The 20249-nt window shown below is 39.6% G+C and overlaps 1 protein-coding gene across 1 annotated transcript in view; it reads right to left on the reverse strand.

The window, feature by feature from the left end:
* Window positions 1-2742: 2742 nt before the first annotated feature.
* Window positions 2743-20249, reverse strand: part of SPAG1 (sperm associated antigen 1) — a 108884-nt gene continuing 91377 nt past the window's right edge. Inside the window, exons 14-18 of the mRNA XM_006859181.1 lie at window positions 17064-17196; window positions 14957-15083; window positions 4420-4584; window positions 2979-3350; window positions 2743-2874 (exon numbers count right to left, since the gene is read on the reverse strand). Coding sequence (XP_006859243.1) covers window positions 2743-2874; window positions 2979-3350; window positions 4420-4584; window positions 14957-15083; window positions 17064-17196 — 929 coding nt within the window. The remainder of the gene's footprint in view (window positions 2875-2978; window positions 3351-4419; window positions 4585-14956; window positions 15084-17063; window positions 17197-20249) is intronic.

The raw sequence follows: 20249 nt of genomic DNA on the forward strand, positions 1-20249 counted from the left end.
TATGAACTGTTGACCTTATGGTTAGCAGTCCACTGCTTATCCTACAGCACCATACCAGGGTCCCTGTGTAGCATACAGATCTCTATTCTATCCAAGTATTCTATCTCCTTCATTTAAACCATATGTACCACTACTACCAAACCTACATACAAATCCCTGAACATACCAAGTTACTATTAAGCACCTTATATCTCTGCTTCATCATGCATGTCCATCTCTTAGGACGTAACCTGCCGGATTACTTCCTCCTTGAAACCTTTCTGTACCATCTCTCACATGGGGCTATGAAACTCTTGTTGTGTCCTCATTAGAAATATTCTATTAGTTTATCAAAACGGGTCATTTACATATCCCATCTCCACTAAGGAGACCTGCTGGTGTAGTGGGCTCCATGCTGGGCTGTTAACTGAAGGGTCAACAGTTTGAAGGCACCACAGGAGAAAGAGGAGGCGGTTCACTCCCATAAAGATTTAGAGTCTCAGAAACCCTAGGGAGTAGAGTCCTATGGTCCTGTAGGGTCACTGTGAGTTGAGTGGCTTTGGTTTTTGGTTGTCTCTTCTAAGCTGCAACTCTTAAAGGTCAGTGCTTGACTCACTATCCCATTCATGTATTAAAAAAATATTTTCCACGACATACTGTCAACAGACTGACTGCTCAGGTTTGAATCCTGGACCTCTCACTTTTGTGACCAGTTAATCTATACAACATTCTCTATGGAGTCATGGTTTCCTCATCTGTACCAGAACTGTTATGAGGATTAAATTAGATAGTGTGACATAAGCTTTATGCACAGTGTCTGGCACAAAGAGGAAACAATGTGGAGTGCTGTTGAGTCGGTTCTGACTCATAGTAACCCTGTATTCGAGGAGCAGCTGGTGAGTTTGAACTGCCGATCCAGTACTTATCCTACAGAATCACAAAATCAAACAGCAGTTATAAATTCACAAAACTGCATTAGGTGCTTGGTACGGCGTTACCAATAGAAACAGTTTCCTTCTTCTAAAGTCTTTGCCATAATCAAACCCACTGCCATCAATTCTGACTCGGAGAGACCCTGAGCACACAAGAGAACTGTCCCATAGGGTTTCCAAAACTGCCGTCTTTGCAGCCACTATGCCAATCTATCTCACTGAAAGCCTTCCTATTTTTCACTGACCTTTTACTTGACATTGGCCTTGACAATGGGCTCAAACACAGCAACACCTGTGAGGATGGCACAGGACCAGGCAGTGTTCCCTCTGGAGTCCCTATGAGTCAGAATGGACTCAACAGCACCTAACACTAAAGGACATCTTTAAGGAACAGCCTGCCATGGCTTTCTCCCACAGAGTGGCTGGTGGATTTGATGGCCAACCTTTTGGCTAGCTAGCAGGCGACCTCTCCCTCCATCACTATGTTCCCATGCTTCTTCTTTACAATTTGCCATGTAGAGGAAAAGACGGGACCCAACTCCATAAGTAAGCTTTACATACAGGATAGGACTTTAACACATACCATCATTTACTATCATTAAAATTTAGTAGTATTAAAAAAGGGTAGATCCATTTTACTTGCTTCCTGAAACTGGAGTTAGGCACCTATTATGGTAGGTTTTCATGTATGAACAAAAGAAAGAAAATAAAAATGGCAGTGGGAAAGTTACCATTTAGCCAAGATGATATTTTTATATAGTCAAAAATTACAAAAGATTAGATAAATGATGAACATGGAAATAATGAAAGTGATATTCATCTTTCATTTGTACAAAAAAAAGAAAAAATTCTCCAGAAAAGGGAATGGACTATAGAATTCAGGAATAAGTGACGCAGCACACCGGATCAGACCTGAATACTTTATTACAAGACAGACTTTTACTCTAACCCGGTTAACAAGAGGTAGGGAGCTTCACTGTGATGAGAGCTCTTCACCTTCCCTTTCACAGTAAGGGAGGAAACAGTAAGGGAATAAGAGAGTTGAAAGAAGAAAAACAAAACAAAAGGGCTGGGGAGACATTTAAATGTCTGGGGGAAGTGGGACAATAACAATCCAAATAGACAGATAGGCTTAATTTGCTTTTATATAGGAAGTTGCTTTGTTATTTATATAAGCAATATAAAAAGGGAACTCACTTTTTAAAATTGAATAAAAAGTGTTGGAAATTTTTGGCCAATTCTGGTCTTAATTACAAGGTAATGTTTCCTTATTAGAAAAAATCAGTTCCTCTCATAGCTCTACATTAATGAACACAATTTATTTAATAGTCACATATCATATCATAGACTTAAATTTGGATTTCCTCTTAGCTGATAGTAATCACAAGCAGAGTGTAAAATGGGGATCTATGTATCTTAGCAGGAAATTGAGGCAATGACTTCTAAAAATTAACTTCAAATACACTCTTACCAAACTGAAGAGGATTCCTTCATAGCCCAAGGAAAAAGTACGTTAACTCAAACTTTTAACAAGTTACTAAAATAAAACATAAACTATAACTTAAAAAGCATTTGAGCAAGATCCAAATATACTTATTATTAAATATAAAGATGTTAGCTCTCTGGCACATAAGAAAATATCTATAACTAATAAAAAGCAGATTTGAGAATATACATGTTCTGTGTATAAAAATAATGAAAACATTTTATAGTCTAGACCAAGGGATCTTTCCTAACTCAGGCTTTATCCATGCAATTTTATTACCCCAGCATCTCACGAACATCACTGGAACACATACAAGCATGGATGAACTCTAACAGCAACGTTGATTTAAAGCTCATACTGCCTTCTGAGGGCCTGTAAATCTTCTACAGTAAACTGATTACTTGACGTGTTTAAAAGGCCATCAAATAGCTGTTCAATTTGCTCCTTTTGATTCTTGCTGGTTAGTGTCAACATCATCTAAAAGAAGGAGAAAATTTATACTAGGATACATCATGAACATTTTAAAGTTATAAGAAAAAAAAAAATTCCATCCTCTATTTATAAACATTTTTGCCACTTACCTTAAACCTTTCTGCTTTACTCAAATATAAAAGATGCTGGTATGCCAGTGAGGGATCTTTATCAAAAAGATTATTTTTCAGAGACTGAATGAGGAGGAGGAATGTGTCCCCTTCAAGTTTGTTACTCAACAACACTGGCAGATCTTTCGGTTCAGTGATGGCCAAAAGCTCCGCACAAGCTTCTAAATCTTTCTGAGTATTTATAGCATTCATAACTTGACCAAATTCATAGGCATTATTAGGTTTGCAGATCTGTAGCTTTTCACAGAGTTCTGGGGGCCCAGCGCTTTCATTTCCCTTTTCAGAAGCAAGGCAGTCAGTGGCACCCTTGGGTGAAGCTCGTCCAGTTACCTCTCCGCTGCCTTCATTCACCTTCATGAGGAAAACATTACACTGTGACATTGAGCACCATCTGCTGTCCACATCAGAAGTTACACCCATCAAAATGGCAGTTTTAAACACAGAACACATCCTATTTTAGTTAAATACTAGGTGAAAAATCTGTAATTTCAGTGCATTGTAAAACCTGTAATTTTTTGATAAATTTTAATGTATAGCATAATTCAGAAGAGTATTCTTTTAGAAAGCTTTTTTAATTGCATGGTAAAAATGACAAATATACTTCTATAATTTTCCATACACTAAGCTACATTATCAAATTTTAAAAGACCTAAAACAAATGTATCTATTTCATGATGCAATTTATATTCATTCATTTCCTTACATTTAACAGAGAACTGAGTTTACATTTTTTTCAGTTCTCTATTACAATTTTTCTTCCCTTCTTAGTGAGGGGAAGAAAAAAAAAATCTCCTAGCTTCTCTTCACATGTTAGCCTCATACTGGAGATTTCAAACTACAAGTAGGATGATATTGGCATTCATGAATTCATGAGTTGGCATTCTGCAATAAAGGTAAAGTTTAAAAAAGCTGCAACTTAAGAAATATGAGGCAACTGAAATTACATAGGCAGGTTTGTTTCTGAAATAGACCAGTCTTCTTTTAGAACGCTAAAAAGGTTTTGAGTCAATCTGGAAAACTGTCCATGGAATATGGCTTATAAAACGACTGAAATAGACCAGATACTAAAGATCTACCCTCCTAAAGCAAACCTCTTAGGCATACGCTTCGAGATAAACCTGGAGTCGAAGCAATACAAATCACAAGCAGGACAGTGGGTTGGGAGGGTAGGGTATAGACAGGAAGAACTTTATAATAATGTGGAAACTCCAATTATCATCCATGTGCCCATGTTGAGAAGTACACTGGCTAATTATCACTGCAAAGGAGAAATTCTGTCTTTATAACTAGCTAAAACTTTTTTATTAATCATAAGAATGAAAATACTAAGTTAAAGATTCGCAGGACTCATGGGAATATAGCCTTAAAATTGAGTGTAAGATCTCCAAGAGTACTTTCAAAAGTAATCAAATACAAATACCTCTTGAATCTCAATTTTCCGTCTCTCCTTTTCTTTGTTGAATGACGCTGTATTATCCTTAATATTAAGAAATCTGGTTACCTCTTCCAGTTCCATCTTTGCCTCAACAATACTTGGGTCTAGTAGGAGTACTTTATTGAGATCATTTAAGCTTTTCTGATAATTCTGAAAGGGGGAAAATAGAAAATAATTCTCAGAAGTGAGAAATGGCATAGATCACCCCCCTGGGGGTGGGAGGCAACCTAAGTCACACATGCACTGGACCCCCACGACCATTATGTTATACCATTATGCCAATATCACCACTATTATAAATGCAGGCCTGGGGAGTCAGTGTCGAGTCAAAATATTACAAGAGTGAGTAAGAAATTATCCGCACTCGTTACATTCAAACTCCTGTCCATATCCACAGCTGAGGACAACACTGAGGGCGCATGTGAAATGTTCTATTGACTACAGGAGTGATAGTGGATTATGTGGCAAATCATTTACAAAGAAGTAACATCTTTGCCTATGAAATAATCCAAACAGACTTGGGTTTTGAAAAGTTTGTGCAAGATGGGCACTGAAACAACTCACCAAAGAGCATAAACAGTAGCGTTTGGACAAATTTTGGACAAAAACAAAATTTGGACAATACTCAAAGGAAGGTAAAAGTATCTTTAAAAAAATTCGTTACTGGAGCCAAGATATGGATTCATCACTAGGAGCCTGAGAGCAAACAGCAGAGTATGGAATGGAACCATCCTTAATCACCAACCAAGAAAAAGTTCAAAAGTCAATCAACAGCTGGAAGATAGATGCTTACAGTTTTCTGGGATTTTCAAGGGCCAGTATTGGGACACTATCAGGAAATAGGTTCAACAACCAACAGTACTCATTACAGTCAGATGCTCACTGAAGAGTTGACACCTAAACTTTGGATTAAATGCAGAGAACTGCTAGCCAAGGACATTGGGATCTTGCATAACAAGGCACAAGCCCACACTGTTGACACACTGCAGAAACTTAGTTTTGAGATGTTAAAGCATCCTCTCTAGAGTCCTGATCTTCTCCAAAGGAGTTTTACCTGTTTGGTCCCCTGAAAGCAGCCCTTCAAAAATGAAGATTCACCTCTGATGAAGAAGTGAAGACATCAGTGCATTTGTGACTCACAACTTTATAAAGTTTCTTTATAAAGGAATATGAAAGACTGTTTATAGATGGAAAAGTGTATTGAAAAGCAAGGAGATTATATTGAAAAATAATGTTATTTGTCTTTTTAAAAAGTTGGTTAAAATACAGCAACAACAGAGATGGAGGCAGAGATGATGACATGGAGAAAGAGAGCAGAGCTGAGGACTCTAGACTCATGGAAAGAGAAAGGCTGTGTGCTGGTGGCCAGGAGGCAGGCTTGCAGAATGTGCCCTTTAGTTGTTTAAATGATTATATATTTCTAAGCGTTTTTGTTTAATATCCAAAAAAACCACAACAGGGGGAACAGAAGCAATTACAGTTGAATGATGATGCACAGAGGGGATTGTAATCATTGCAATGAAACGAAATACTATAGGATGAGTGTAAAACTGATGTTCTCCCATGTAAACTATCACTCAATTCACAATTTTTAAAAAAAGATCAAAATAAATTCTATAGCCAGAGTACAGATAATTTTTGACTCACTCTCATATAATCTATACGCCAGTGAGCATCCACCACTCAAGAACTAAAAGCACAAAATCTGGAGTTAGAAGACTCAAATTCAATTCTGTATCTCCACAGCCTTCATGGTCTCTCACACATGGTAAAAGGCAAACCCACTGCCACTGAGTCGATTCCAACTAGTATCACCCCCAAGAGGACAGAGCAGAACTGATCCATACAGTCTCCGAGACTGCAGATCTTTATAGGAGGAGATAGCTTCATCTTTTCCCTGTGGAGCGGCTGGTAGGTTTAAACCCAATGCTTAGCCCACGTGGCTATTGGTAAGTGTTGTTCAATTATGACTCATAGTGACCTTGTATAGGGTTTCCAAAGCTGTAAATCTTTGCAAGAACAGAAAGCTTTATCTTTCTCTCGCAGAGCAGCTGGTGGGCTTGAAATACCAACCTTGTGGTTCCAGGGTTGACTCTACGGAGGCACCAAGTTCCCATTTCACATGGTTGTTGTTAAATAATATAGAGTCAGTTTCGACTCACGGGGACCCTGAAGATTCTACTTTTACTTTCTGATCTTTAGTTTTCTCATCTTTAAAATAAGCATAATAAGAGCTTCCTACTTTAGCTTTTCCACGCTTGTCGGTCAGTTTGTTGTACTGTAGTGACTGGCATGTTGCTGTAATAGTGGAGGCTACGTCACCGGTATTTTAAATACCAGCAGGTTTCAGCTGAGCTTCCAGACTAAAACAGACTAGAAAGAAGGAGAGATGGACTACTTCTAAATATGAAGTCACTGAAAACCTTATGAACAGCAGTAGAACACTGTCAGACAGCACAGAACACTGACTACTGAAACATGACGAAGAGCACCAGAATCCTGTCAAATATAGTGCTGGAAAATGAGCCCCTCAGGTTGGAAGGTACTCAAAATATGACTGGGGAAGAGCTGCCTCCTCAGAGTGGAGCTGACTGTGATGACACAAATGGAATGAAGCTTTCAGGGCCTTCGCTTGCTGATGGGGCACAACTCAACATGAAGAGAAACCGCTGTAAACATCCATTAACCAGAATATGGAATGTAAGAAGTGTGACACTAGGAAAACTGCAAGTTGTCAAAATGAAATGGAATGCATAAACATCAATATACTAGGCATTAGTGAGGTGATATGGACCGGTATTGGCCATTTTGAATCTGACAATCACATGGTTTACTATATCAGGAATGACAAATTGAAGAGGAATGGCATCACATTCATCATGAAAAAAGAACATTTTAAGGTCTATCTTAAATTACAATGCTGTCTGTGACAGAATAATATCCATATGGCTACAAGGAAGATCAGTTAATACAACTATTACTCAAATGTACGCACCAACCACTAAAGCCAGTGAGGATGAAATTGAAGAATTCTATCAACTTTTCAGTTTGAAATTGATCAAACATGCAATCAAGATGTATTGATGAGTATTGGCAACTCAAATGCAAAGGTTGGAAGCAAAGAAGGATCAATAGCTGGAAAATACGGCCTTGGTGATAGAAACGATGCTAGAGATCGCATGATAGAATTTTGTAAGGCCAATTGACTTCTCCACTGCAAATACCTTCCCCCTCCCCCCGCCCCAATTTCCAAGTATTTATTAGAAAGTAATTTTGTTTTCTTGATAAAAGAAATGTTCAATGATGGTTACCAGAGGAAGATGGGGAAATTATTCACGGACTAGAAGGTAGAAACATGTTAACATGGGTGACAGGACAGGCAATATACAGGTGAAGGCAGTAGGAGACGCAGGGAGGAATGCCACAGTCAAAGGCTATAGAGGCAAATACTCTTAACTGATGGTATGTGGAAGGGACTGAAATCACTGTAATGAAGCAAAGTATGTGATTACTTGAATGTAAAATTGATGTTCTGCTCTGTAAACCTTCACTCAATCCACAATAAAAAGTTTTTAAAAACTAGTAATTTTGTTTTTGTTTTTTTGTTTTTTTTGCACTGTAATTTTGAATCCTGGGTCTTTGCTAAAATCACTTATTAGCAGTAGTAACTTTTGTAAAGGATTTTTTGGGACATTTAGACAACTTTATTTTCTCTTTTTCCATCTGTATGCCTGTTACTTCTTTTTCTGCATTACTGCATTATCCGGGCCTTCTGGGGTGATGTTGTCTAGAAGTGGTGAGAGCGGCCCTTCTTGCCTTATTCCTAATTTACGATGTCAGCTATAGGGTTTTTGTAGATGTTCTTTATCAGGTTGTGAACATTATTTCTAATGTGCGAAGACTTTTTTTTAATCAGAAATTGATGTAAAATTCTAAACAGCTTTTTTTAAACAACCCAAAAGATGACTATATACATGGGCCTCATCAGAGGAAATACACAGAAATCAAACTGACTGTATCTGTGGGAAGAAGACAATGGAAAAGCTCAAAATCATCAGCCAAAATAAGACCAGGGGCAGACTTTGGAAAATACCATCAAATACCCTTATACAAGTTCAGACTTAAGCTGAAGAAAATTAAACAAGTAGTTTAATTAAATGCACTTGTTCAAACAGAACAAGGGGACACTGAAAATTTTCAACCAGGAAAGGTGTGTGTCAGGGTTGTATTCTTTCATCATACTTATTCAATCTGTATGCTGAGCAAATAATCTGAGAAGCTGGGTTCTATGAAGAAAAACGTAGCATCAGGATTGGAGGAAGACTCATTAACAACCTGCGATATGCAGATGATTCAAGCTTGCTTGCTGAAAGTGAAGAGGACTTAAAACATTTACTGATGAAGATCAAAGACCACAGCCTCTGGTATGGCTTGCACCTCAATGTAAAAAAAAACAAAAGTACTCACAACTGCACCAATAAATAACATCAAGATGAATGGAGAAAAGACTGAATTTGCTGAAGACTTCATTTTGCTCAGATCAACCATCAACACTCATGGAAGCAGCAGTCAAGAAATTAAACAAAGTATTAGGCAAGTCTGCTAGACAAGACCTCTTTAAAGTGTTCATGAGCAAAGACATTAGTTTGAGGACTAAGGTGTGCCTAATCCAAACTATGGTATCTTCAATAGCCTCATTATGCATGTGAAAGTTGGACAATGTATAAGGAAGAACAGAGAAGAATTGATGCATTTGAATAATGGTGTTGGAGGAGAATATTAAAAGTACCACGGGCTGCCAGAAGAACAAACAAATCTGTGTTGAAATACAGCCAGAATGCTCCTTAGAAGCGAAGCTGGCCAGACTTCGTGTCTCATACTTCAGACGTATGAGGGTCCAGTCCCTGGAGAATGAAATCATGCTTGGTAAAGTGGAGAGTCAGTTAAAAAAAGAGGAAGACCCCCAATGAGATGGATTGGCACAGTGACAGGAACAATGGGCTCAAAAGTAGCAATGATGGTGAGGATGGTGCAGGACCAGGGAGTGTAGGAAGTTGCTATGAGTTGGTTCTGACTCAATGGCACTTCACAACAACAATGATTCTGAGCTCTGGTGGTGTAGTGGGTTACTTGTTGGGGTGCTAACTGCAAGGTCAGCAGTTCATACCCACCAGCCAGTCCATGTGAGAAAGAAAAGGCTTTCTGCTCCTGTAAAGATTTATAGCCTTCAAAACTCTACAAACTTACTATGAATTGGCAGCAGCTCAACAGTACACAACATTTTATCATTTATAAGGCTGTTCTAAGATGTAAATGAGAATAAAATAATGTAAAAGTGGTTTCAAACCGATCAAGAACTACACAAATGTTACTCATTACTGTACACCTCTTTTTCCATAAAACTCTCCAAAGTCTGCTCAAAATAGGATAAAGTCAACATTTATCCTTACATTAAAGAGTCAGGCACGGCACTAGAGATGATAAGAGAAAGAAGTGGGATCTGGGAACAAGATGTGCCTACTGAGCCTGGTGGCAGACAAATGCCACAAAAGCACAGGCTGCTCTGACAGGTCTCAATCTAGAACTACTGACTACAAACATAATGCGGTGAGGAGGCAAAGAACCATAATGCTGTGTAACCTCTCCAAGTATTCCTGACACATCACTAACATCATGCACTGGAAGCTGCACAGAGATAAGACAGTGGTTATGTGACATTCCTGAGGGACTAGCTGTAATTTCATGCCCTTTCTCCTTCACCTCAACAACATACCAGAAGAAGAGTGTCAAGCTTACAGGAACAACCTTGAACCCATTCTAACTTATAAAAAGGTAAATTATTTACAAGCTTGTTATAAAAATGATTTAGGTTGTTACGTACTATTAGTAACACATCTCCACATACCACTGTGGAACACTGGTGCAGCTGGAACCTGCTAGGGAAAATTGGTACCATTTATATTCTAGGCAGGGAACCATATGTAACAGGCAAGGGAGTGTGGCAGTATGGAAAATTAAGGGAGTAGTAATAGCTAACCCTGACTGTTGTAAGAATCTTATAAGTAGTAGTATTCTATGCTCACAACAACCCTATAAAGACTAACATTTTAAAGTGGACATGAAGGAAACTGAGGCATAGAGAGGTTCTCTTTGGGGTGGATCAAGGTAGTGATGACCAGAGGTGATCAAGGGAGTGGTAACAGTGAGTAGCTCAAATAAGAAGTCAGAGAGTAGACATTTGTGAACTTGGGACTGAAAGTCTAACAGCCAATGGAGCATGTGATTTCTTGGCTCATTCAGTAGAAGCCCCTGCCATAGAACAATCTGTCCGGCTGGGGAAGACAGAAGAAAACTGTTACTATAGGTTGATAAGGGTAAGAGGAGGTGATCCAGCTTGTCAGAAGTCAGAGAGTGGTCAGGTCCATTCACTGAACAAATATTCACTGAACACAGTTATATGCTAAGAGCTGGGAATAAAACTAAAACCAAACCACTGGCATCGAGTAGAGTTAGACTCACAGCAACCCTACAGAGCAGGGCAGACTATCCTACTGGGTTTTCAAGGCTACTGTCTCTATGGAAGCAGACTGTCTCATCTTCCTCCTATGCAGTGAATGGCCAACTGTTCATTTAGCCACCGAGCACTTAGCCACAGTATCACCAGTGCTCTTTGGAGCCAGAATTCCTTGTTGTTCTTAAGTGCTGTCGAGTAGGTTCTGACTCACAGCAACCCTGTATAGGGTTTCCAAGGAGCTGGTGAGCTTGAACCACTGACCTTGCAGTTCAAATTGACCTTACAGTTCAGCATATTAATCCACAGTGCCATACCACCAGGATGATCCCTGTCCTTGTGAAAGCTTACATCTGTGGAGCTGGAGGTGGGTGGGGAAAAGGGTAGACAATAAAAAGACAAGTAAACTAATAAATCAAGTATACACTGACATTAGTGCAGTTAAGATAAGCAAAGATTGAGATGGCTATTAATAAGGGAGAAAGAGTTTTCTTTTGATGCTGTTGTTAGAGAAATCAAGAGAAACTGGCCATGCAGAAACCAGGGAAGAGCACAGAAATGCAGGGATTTGGAAAAATATGAAAAGTTGCTAGCAACCTCATTCCACCACTTTTCTGTCAGTTTGTGGTCCTATAGTAGCTAGCATGTTGCTGTGATGTGTGTGTGTCTCATGTACTTTATTTTTTCATTTTTGTTTGTGTGTGTGTGTCTCATGTACTTTATTTTTTATTTTTGTTTGTTTGTGTGTGTGTGTGACTCATGTACTTTATTTGTGTGTATGTGTGACTCATGTACTTTAGACATGCTATCAAGAGGGCCCCGTCCCTGGAGAAGGACATCATGCTTGGTAAAGCAGAGGATCAGCAACAAAGAGGTCAACCCTTAATGAGATGAACTACCACAACAGCTTGCCACGAAGGGCTCAAACACAGCAATAACTGTGAGGCTGATGTAGAACCAGGCAGTATGCTTTTCTGCTGTGTGGAGAGCTATCATGAGTGGAATGGACTCCAGGGCACCTAACGGCAGTCTTACTGCGCCTTTAAGAAAAGAGATCCGTGCAACCACAGACGTGTGTGACTGCTAAAACTCCAGTAGCAATAACTATTCTATGAGAGTACTTTTGGGGATACTTTTTGCTTGCAGCATTCCCCAGTGACCAAGGGTGTCAAGACGGGCACCACCTCTGTACATCCAACATTAATAGGTAGTTGGCACTTGATAAAAGAAACAAAGTGTATAAAAGGCAAAATGCTCAGTTGTCTTTTCTTCTGGTGAACAGCTTAAGGAAAGGTGATCTTTTTCAAAACTGGCAAAACAAAGTAATAAAGGCTGCTAGGAGTCCTGGTGTGGTGTTGTAAGGTCTGTTTGAACTGCGAGATCAGTGGTTTAAACTCACCATTTGCTCCTTGGCCACCCTCACAGGGTAGCTATGAGTTGGAACCGACTCACCAGCACTTAGTAACAAGTGGGAAAAAAAGGTGTGAGGAAGCAGACATTCACTTGGAGCGACCAAAATGTGCGATTTGACGCATTTTATAAGCAGTGGTAGCCTTTGAAGATCCTGAAATTAAACTCACTTGGCACATATTTCCAACTACAGGACATTTAAATCAAGCTGGAAGAAGTCAAACCAGAAAAACAAGCTATCAGACTCATAATCTAGTAGGGGAGGATTACTCAAATTTGGGATTATCTTTCTGTATCATAATACAATTTCTGGAATTCATTCCAAGTTAGTAGAAAATGCCAGTCTTTCACTAAGGCCAGCTTGTGACTCTGAATCAGATGAACAGGTTCAAACAGCTAGGCAGTCAGGAAGAGACCAACCTACTTGTAGAGTATGGACTTCTTCTAAACTCATGAGTCATACAGATCTCTCTCTCTTTTACCTAAATCCATTAAGCCCAAAAGCAGTTCAAAGTGAATTCCAAAGAAGTCGCCTTTAAAAAAAATTATTCTTGGTGCTGCAGACCTGCTACAAGTCTTTGCACAAAGTATGCAAATATGTACACTGCTAACAAATCAGAAAGGAGGAAGGTCACATGGACACTGCAAAGATCATCTAGGGACCGTCCAATGGTGTTTCTGTGCTGATAAAAACCTCTCCCTGGAGCCTGAGTGGCCTGTAGCCAGAACAACAGCAGGATCCCTCCAGACAGACACTGTTCTACCTTGATCTACACCAGGAGAAGACTGACTGCCCCTCCCAGCACAACCTAGGCTTACAGCAGAATGTAGCTTTAGATACAACCTGTAGGTGAGACGAACATCTCAGACTTAGTAAGGTCTGAGCTCGGCCCTTTGCCCCTCCTGCATACTCTCCATTATCATCCTGCACTGGCCACTCTAGTCTAGAAACATGGGAGGGAGCTCTGTCCTTAATTCTTCAATACACATACTGCTGCTCACTACGTCCTGTCAACTTCACCTTCACACAAGTTTGTCCCTGAAGGGACAAGTGAATTACCATATTTTCCCACACATAATGCGACCACACGCATAGCACACAAAGAAAACTAATGCACACAAACAGGCTGCACAATCTGCAAGAAAAAGTATACAGTGCTAGTTATTTCCATAAAAATATGGTAATCCCTTCCCTTCTCTTCCCTCTGCCAGCAACTTCCTTCAGGCATCTATGTATCACCTTGGTGGCCTCTCACTTTTCTCCCTACTGCATACAGGCTCTCTCGCAGACCCACCTACTATCTTCCATGTTGCCCCCAAATCACATCCACCCATCACCATTTATCATCCTTCAGAATCATGACATGCCTCTCCATCCCCAGCCTCCCCTTCCACGCTCCAGCGGTGCAGTTTGTGAACAAGTCCGTGAAAGATGTCGACACGAATGCCAAAACAGCTTACTAATAAGAAGCGCAGCCTCAAACTGGAAGCAATCCAAATGTTACCCACCCATCAATGTTGAAACACACCATGGTCTAGCCATACAGCTCCATGGTGAAGGGAACACATTCCTGACATACACACAATATGAAGAATCACAGACGCTGGGCTGCTAATCGCAGGTCAGTCGTTGGAATATGCCAGTCACTTCGCGGGAGAAAGATAAGGGTTTCTGCTCCTGTACAGATTTGCAGCCTGGGAAACCCTATATGGAGTTGCTATGAGTTGGATCTCAGTGGCAGACAACCACCCCACCACCACGGATGTTATGCTGAGCAAAAGAGGGCAAAAGCACACTGCATCTTTTATGTTACCATCAGGAAGAATGTAGTCACATTAGATCACTGATTGTCTGGGAGGTGGGTGAGGGACTAGGATTGACTGCACAGGTACAAGGAACTTTCTGGAGAAATGCAAATGTTCTTTATCTTGTAAATTCCACAGGAATTTACATTTATTAAAAGCCAAGGAGCTACATACTTACAAGGTATGAATTTCAACATATCAGACCTTAATAAGGAGTCCTGGTGTGGTGCTATAGGATAAGCACTGGACCGCAAGATCGATTTGAATCATAAAGTTCCAAGTTCAAACTCACCAGCCACTCCTTAGAAACCCTATACAGGGTTACTACTGAGACTGAACTGACTCAACAACAAAGACCTTAATAAAATTTGCTATATTAAAAATACCACTTGAGGAAATGCCATTTCCCAACATGTTCTGGGTTTTCCTTGTGGCATTATTTTTTACCCAGATGAATATTCATTCATCAGGATTTTCATGCGGAAGAGTCAGCATAAAAAAAAGTGTAATTACTTTAAAACATTCTCTTTCACCTAAACTAATGGTGTAGAGTTTTCTTATATTTTACCTATAAATCTTGGAAACATTAATTCTTCAGCTGGAAGGAGGAACTACGTTACAATTAGGACTAAACTCGAAGACCTATTCCAGCATTTTGGGACGCGTTAGTAAGGAACTCAGATGAAATCCCAGCATCAGTTTACATCCCCCACTCCCTGACCCCCATACTAATGTTCATTAAAACCACTTGATTTGTTCAGAGCTGAAATTTACAGGAAACGTTGATCTCCTCACCTTGAGGCCTTTGTGAGCCAGAGCTCGTCTAAAGCAAGCTTTCACGTTCCCGTCATCCAGCTGAAGCGCCACATCACAGTCCTGCTTTGCCTCTTCAAACTGGCACAGCTTCAAGTAACAGAGCGCTCTGGCACGATGCAACAGGACCCAGAGTTATGAAATGTAAAGACAGTGTATCTACACAGTTAGAGAGCTAATCAAAACCAGAAAATAGTAACTCTTAGTCAGAGTCTGTTCTTGTACCATAGCACTTCCAATAGAAATATAATATTACTCCAGTAATGGCACTGTCTTATAATACATGAAGCTATGGCACTGGGATATACAATTGCAAATACAAAATCAGCCTAGCCTCAAAGAAAAAGCAGGAGAGTGGAGAAAACAATTGAAATGAGCAGACACAATAAAACATTCAGGGTGCTCTGTTTTATTGGGACTGACATGGGGGACGGAGTAGTTATGGAAGACTTCCTAGAAGAAGTGACATTTAAGCTGAACCCCAAAGTAGGAAGTGAGACGCAGCTATGCATAGGTGCTGGGTTGAGGGGGTGCAGAGGCCTGAGTTAAGGCCTATGGTTGAAGAAAGCAAGGCACTCTCAATGAGCTGAGACAAATTCTGCGGCCAGTGCACGCAGGCCAGTTTGTGAAGGGGCTTGTAAATCATGGTAAAGAAGTCAGAGATTTATCCTGAGCTTCATAGCAGCCTATTGAATGTTTTTTAAATAGGGACCGACATGCTCACCATGTTTCAGAAAGATCACCTCAGCGGCAACTTGGGGAATGAGACCAGAGGGAACAAGACTGTTCAGGGCCACGGTAGGGGTGTTGCAGGCATCAGGAAGAGAGCAGGGAAGATGCGGTGACTGACTGGAAAGGGAAGTCAAGGAGAGGAAGTGCCAGGAGTGAGTGCAGAAAGCATGAAGAGCCAAGAAAGAGAGCTAGACCTTCAGAAGCCAGAGAACAGCAGGGAAGGAAACATCTGCTGAGGGCACAGAGCAGCCAGGATAGACGGGGGCCTCTAGAAAACCCGGGGGTCAGTACTGTCCAACACTGCACAGGTGAAATGGGAACAGGAGGGGCAAAAAGTATCTGATGGATTTAGTGACAAAAGATGTGTTTTGGGGGGAAAATGGAAACAGATGAGAACATGAAAAAAAAAAAAAACAAGGTGGTGAGAGCTTGAGCTAAAAAGAATTCATCTGAAATTGTTAGGAAACTCAGGTAGTGAATTCCCTTAGGGACCTATCTCTTATTCCTCCTTGATACACATCCTTTATCCACTAACCAAATTCTACAGAGGTATCTTTTACCATATGTGGTAAAGATGCCACCTGAGCAGCATTTTAGAACAACCTGCCCATTCTGGTTGCTCACACAGAAGATACCAGTTCCTTGACATACTGCTTCCTAAGACACTTCCCCTTTGACAGGCTACCAGTAGGTAGATTCCTACTGCTACCAGGTTGGCCCAGCTAGCTGCAAATGGAAAATGAAATACAAAGAAAGGCTAACTCAGAGCAGGACCAGGCAAAGCAGCAACAGGAAGTACATCAGACCTCCAGTCCCTCCCTCACCTCATTTCTGATCTCTCCACAATGTCTCTGGCCCTACACTTATCTGCCACAATGTACTACATAAAACGCCCAGCACCATGAAAAGCAAACTTCGGCAATTAACACTTTGTTGGGTTTTTGCTGGGTTTTTTCCCAAAATAAAAAATATTAACATAAGAAATACATCAAATGGCATGGATAGATAGAACAGCTGTGGACTCTAGGCCCATGGACTGAGAAAGGCTATATGCCTGTGGGCAGGAGGCTGGCTTGCAAAAATGTGCCCTTGGTACATTTATATGAACATTGATTTTTTGTTTTGTGTGTGTACATCAAATATATTTGCTTTGTTGATTTGTGAAAAATAAAATGCAAAAGAGAAATTACAGGAAGGAAGCAGAATAGCTGTAGTTGCAGGGAAGGGATTGTAATCATTGAGATGAAAAACCATATGACTGGTTTAAAGTAAAGCTGATGATCTTGTCTGTTAACCGTCACTTGATTCACAATAGTTGGAAAAAAGAAAGAAATACATCCAGTTATAAAGAACTTGCCTGTTTGTATATATGACACATTCCTTGTTGTTAATCTTTAAGCACTCATTGTATTTACTAAGGGCATCTGTATAGTTTTTGTCCTTTACACATTGATTTCCTGCTTCCTTAAGGATTCTAAACATATTTTCATCTATGGGACCAAAATTGAAAAAAAAAGAGAGAGAAAGAGAATGTATATAACCACTCCACATGATCTTAAAAACATCTTCAAATTCACTTGATTACACACTCTGCAGAGCTAAAGTCAAAACATTTCATAGAAGTTAAAAATAGAAATCAGCTATAAGTTACAAATCATTATATAATATGGCATTATTAGTTTCAAATTAGAAAATAAAACACAAATAACTTCTATCATTTTAGCCAGACTGGAATGCTTTCTTTTCTCTACTCAGATTCTGGAGAAAAAGTAACAGAGGACAGAAAAGTCTCTGAGCCTAGATCGACCAGGATGCAGTTGATCTACCTCTAGATTCTTCCACAGTAAGTCCAAATGTTCTTGTTGTTAAGTGCCACTGAATTGACTCACAGAAACCCTGTATAGGGTTTCCAAGAGAGGCTGGTGGACCTGAACTACAGACATTGTGGCTAGCAGTCCAGTGCTTATCCTACAGTGCCACACCAAGGCCAACAGATGCTCTTATTTGCTTAAACCATTAAAAGCTGAGTTTTCTGTTATCTGCAACTAAGAATCCCAATGGTTCATTTCCAGATTTTCAAACTATTCCTATTGTTTGTACAGTGAGTCTAGCTGGTTCTCTGATCAGAATTCATTTTTTTTCTACCCACGTGTTCAGGAGAAACTGACCCCTCAGATAAGGAGCTCAGGCTAAACCAATCAGCATCTGGCATTTATTCATCAGCTCTAGAATGAGCACATGACCCAAATGAGGTCAACAGAACTGTTGTTATTGTGTGCCAGAATCTGCTCTGAGCCATAGTGGTCCTGTATAGGATTTCTGAGGCTGTACATCTTTGTGGGAACAGAAAGCCTCATCTTTCTCTTGCAGATCAACAGAACAGAGGGATAAAAAAGCTAGGGCTTTGGGGCAACTTATTTCCCTTACTCATTGTCCAGCTTTCGCATGCACACGAGGCAAATGACAGTACCATGGTTTGGGTCAGGCCCACCTTTGTCCTCAAAGTGACATCTTTCCTCTTAAACCCTTTAACAAAGTCTTTTCCAACAGAGTTGCCTAATGCAATACATCATTTGATTTCTTGACTGCTGCTTCCATGAGTGTTGATTATGGATCCAAATAAAATGAAAAATCAAACTCAAAAAAACAAGATCCCAATTCAGCACTTTAACCCAACAACTCCAACAATTAGGAAAAGAAATTCATGAAGAACCAACTTCTAGTCTTGAAGTTGGTTCTTCAAGAAAGTTAATAAAATTGACAAACCACTGGCAAATTTTACAAAAGAAAAGAAGGAGAAGATGCAAATAACATGAATAAGAAATGAAAGAGCAACATCACAACAGAAACATTCAAAAGGATTATGACAGAAAACTACAAAAAACTGTACTCCCAACAAATTGGGAAACCTATAAAAAAATGGATGATTTTCTAGAAACACACAACCTATCAAAACTAACACAGAATAAGGTAGAAATTTTGAACAGACTCTAATCACAAAAGAAGAAACTGAACAGGTTGTGAAACAAAACAAAAACTCTCAACAAAAAGAAATCCTGGTGCAGACAGCTTTGCTGGAGAATTCTATCAAATATTTAGAAAAGAGCTTGAGCCACTTCTTCTCAAACCTTTCCAGAACAAAGAAAAGGATGGCACACTCCCAAATTTATCCTATGAATTAAGTATAACCCAGGTACCAAAACCAGGCAAAGACGCCCCTAAAAAAAGAAAATTGTAGACCAATACTCCTTATGAACACAGATGCAAAAATTCTCAATAAAATGCTAGCCAATAAAAATCTAACATGTTGAAAAAATAATACATCAGGACCCAGTGGGATTCATATCAGGAATAAGACATTAGAAAACCAACCAAGGTAATCCATGACACAAACCAAAGAAAAAAAGCTCATGATCATATCAATTAATGTTGTAAAGAATTTGATACAATCCAACACCCATTCTTGATTAAAAGCTCTCAGCAAAATAGGAATAGAAAGGAAATTCCTCTGTAATTAAAATCACGTAACAAAACCTACAGTCAACATTACTCTCAATGCAGAGAGACTCATAGGATTCTCCTTATGAATGGGAATCAGACACGAATGTCCACCGCTCCTGTTCAGTTTTGTATTGAAAGTCCTAGCCAGAGCAATAAGACAAGACAGGGAAACAAAAGGTATCCAAATTGGTACAGAAGAAGTAAAACTATCCATATTTGCAGATGATATGATCTGATACATAGAAAATCCCAGAGACTCAGCAAGAAAGCTACTGTAACTAACAGAGTGAGCAAAGTGTCATGGTACAAGACCAATATACAAAAATCAGTTGTTGGTGGTGGCGGCAGTGGTAGTATGCTGTGGAGTTGTTTCCAACTCACAGTGACTCTATATAGGGTTTCTGAGGCTGTAAATCTTTACAGGAGCAGAAAGCCTTATCTTTCTCCTGCGGAACTGCTGATAATTTCGAACTGACTGTGAGATTAGCAGCCCACACTACACCACACTACTACAGCAACTGGGGTTCTTCTATATCAACAAAGAGAACTCTGAAAAGGAAATAAGGAAAATGGTTATCACTTATAATGGCTACCAAAAAAATAAAACACATAGGGATAAACCCAAAAAGAGATCCAAATGATTTATACAAACACAATTACAAACTATTACTACAAGAAACCAAAAGAGACATACAGAAATGGAAGAACATAACATGTTCATGAGTAGGAAGACTTAGCATAGTGAAAATATCAATACTACCCAAAGTGATCTACTGTAGGGAACTTCAAAAACTTTGTAGAAAGAAAAAGACAAATAACCCAATTAAAAAATGGGCACAGGACATGAACAGACACTTCACCAAGAAGGAGATCTGGGCGACAACAAACATATGAAAAAAAATGTTCACTATCACTAGCCATTAGAGAGATGCAAATCAAAACAATGAGATATCATCTCACACCAGCAATAACAGCAAAGATCAAAAAGTAGAGGACACATGAACATAGATGCAAAAATTCTCAACAAAATCCTAGCCAATAG

Source organism: Chrysochloris asiatica, unplaced genomic scaffold (genome assembly GCF_000296735.1).
Source record: "Chrysochloris asiatica unplaced genomic scaffold, ChrAsi1.0 scaffold00031, whole genome shotgun sequence".
Taxonomy (NCBI): domain Eukaryota; kingdom Metazoa; phylum Chordata; class Mammalia; order Afrosoricida; family Chrysochloridae; genus Chrysochloris; species Chrysochloris asiatica.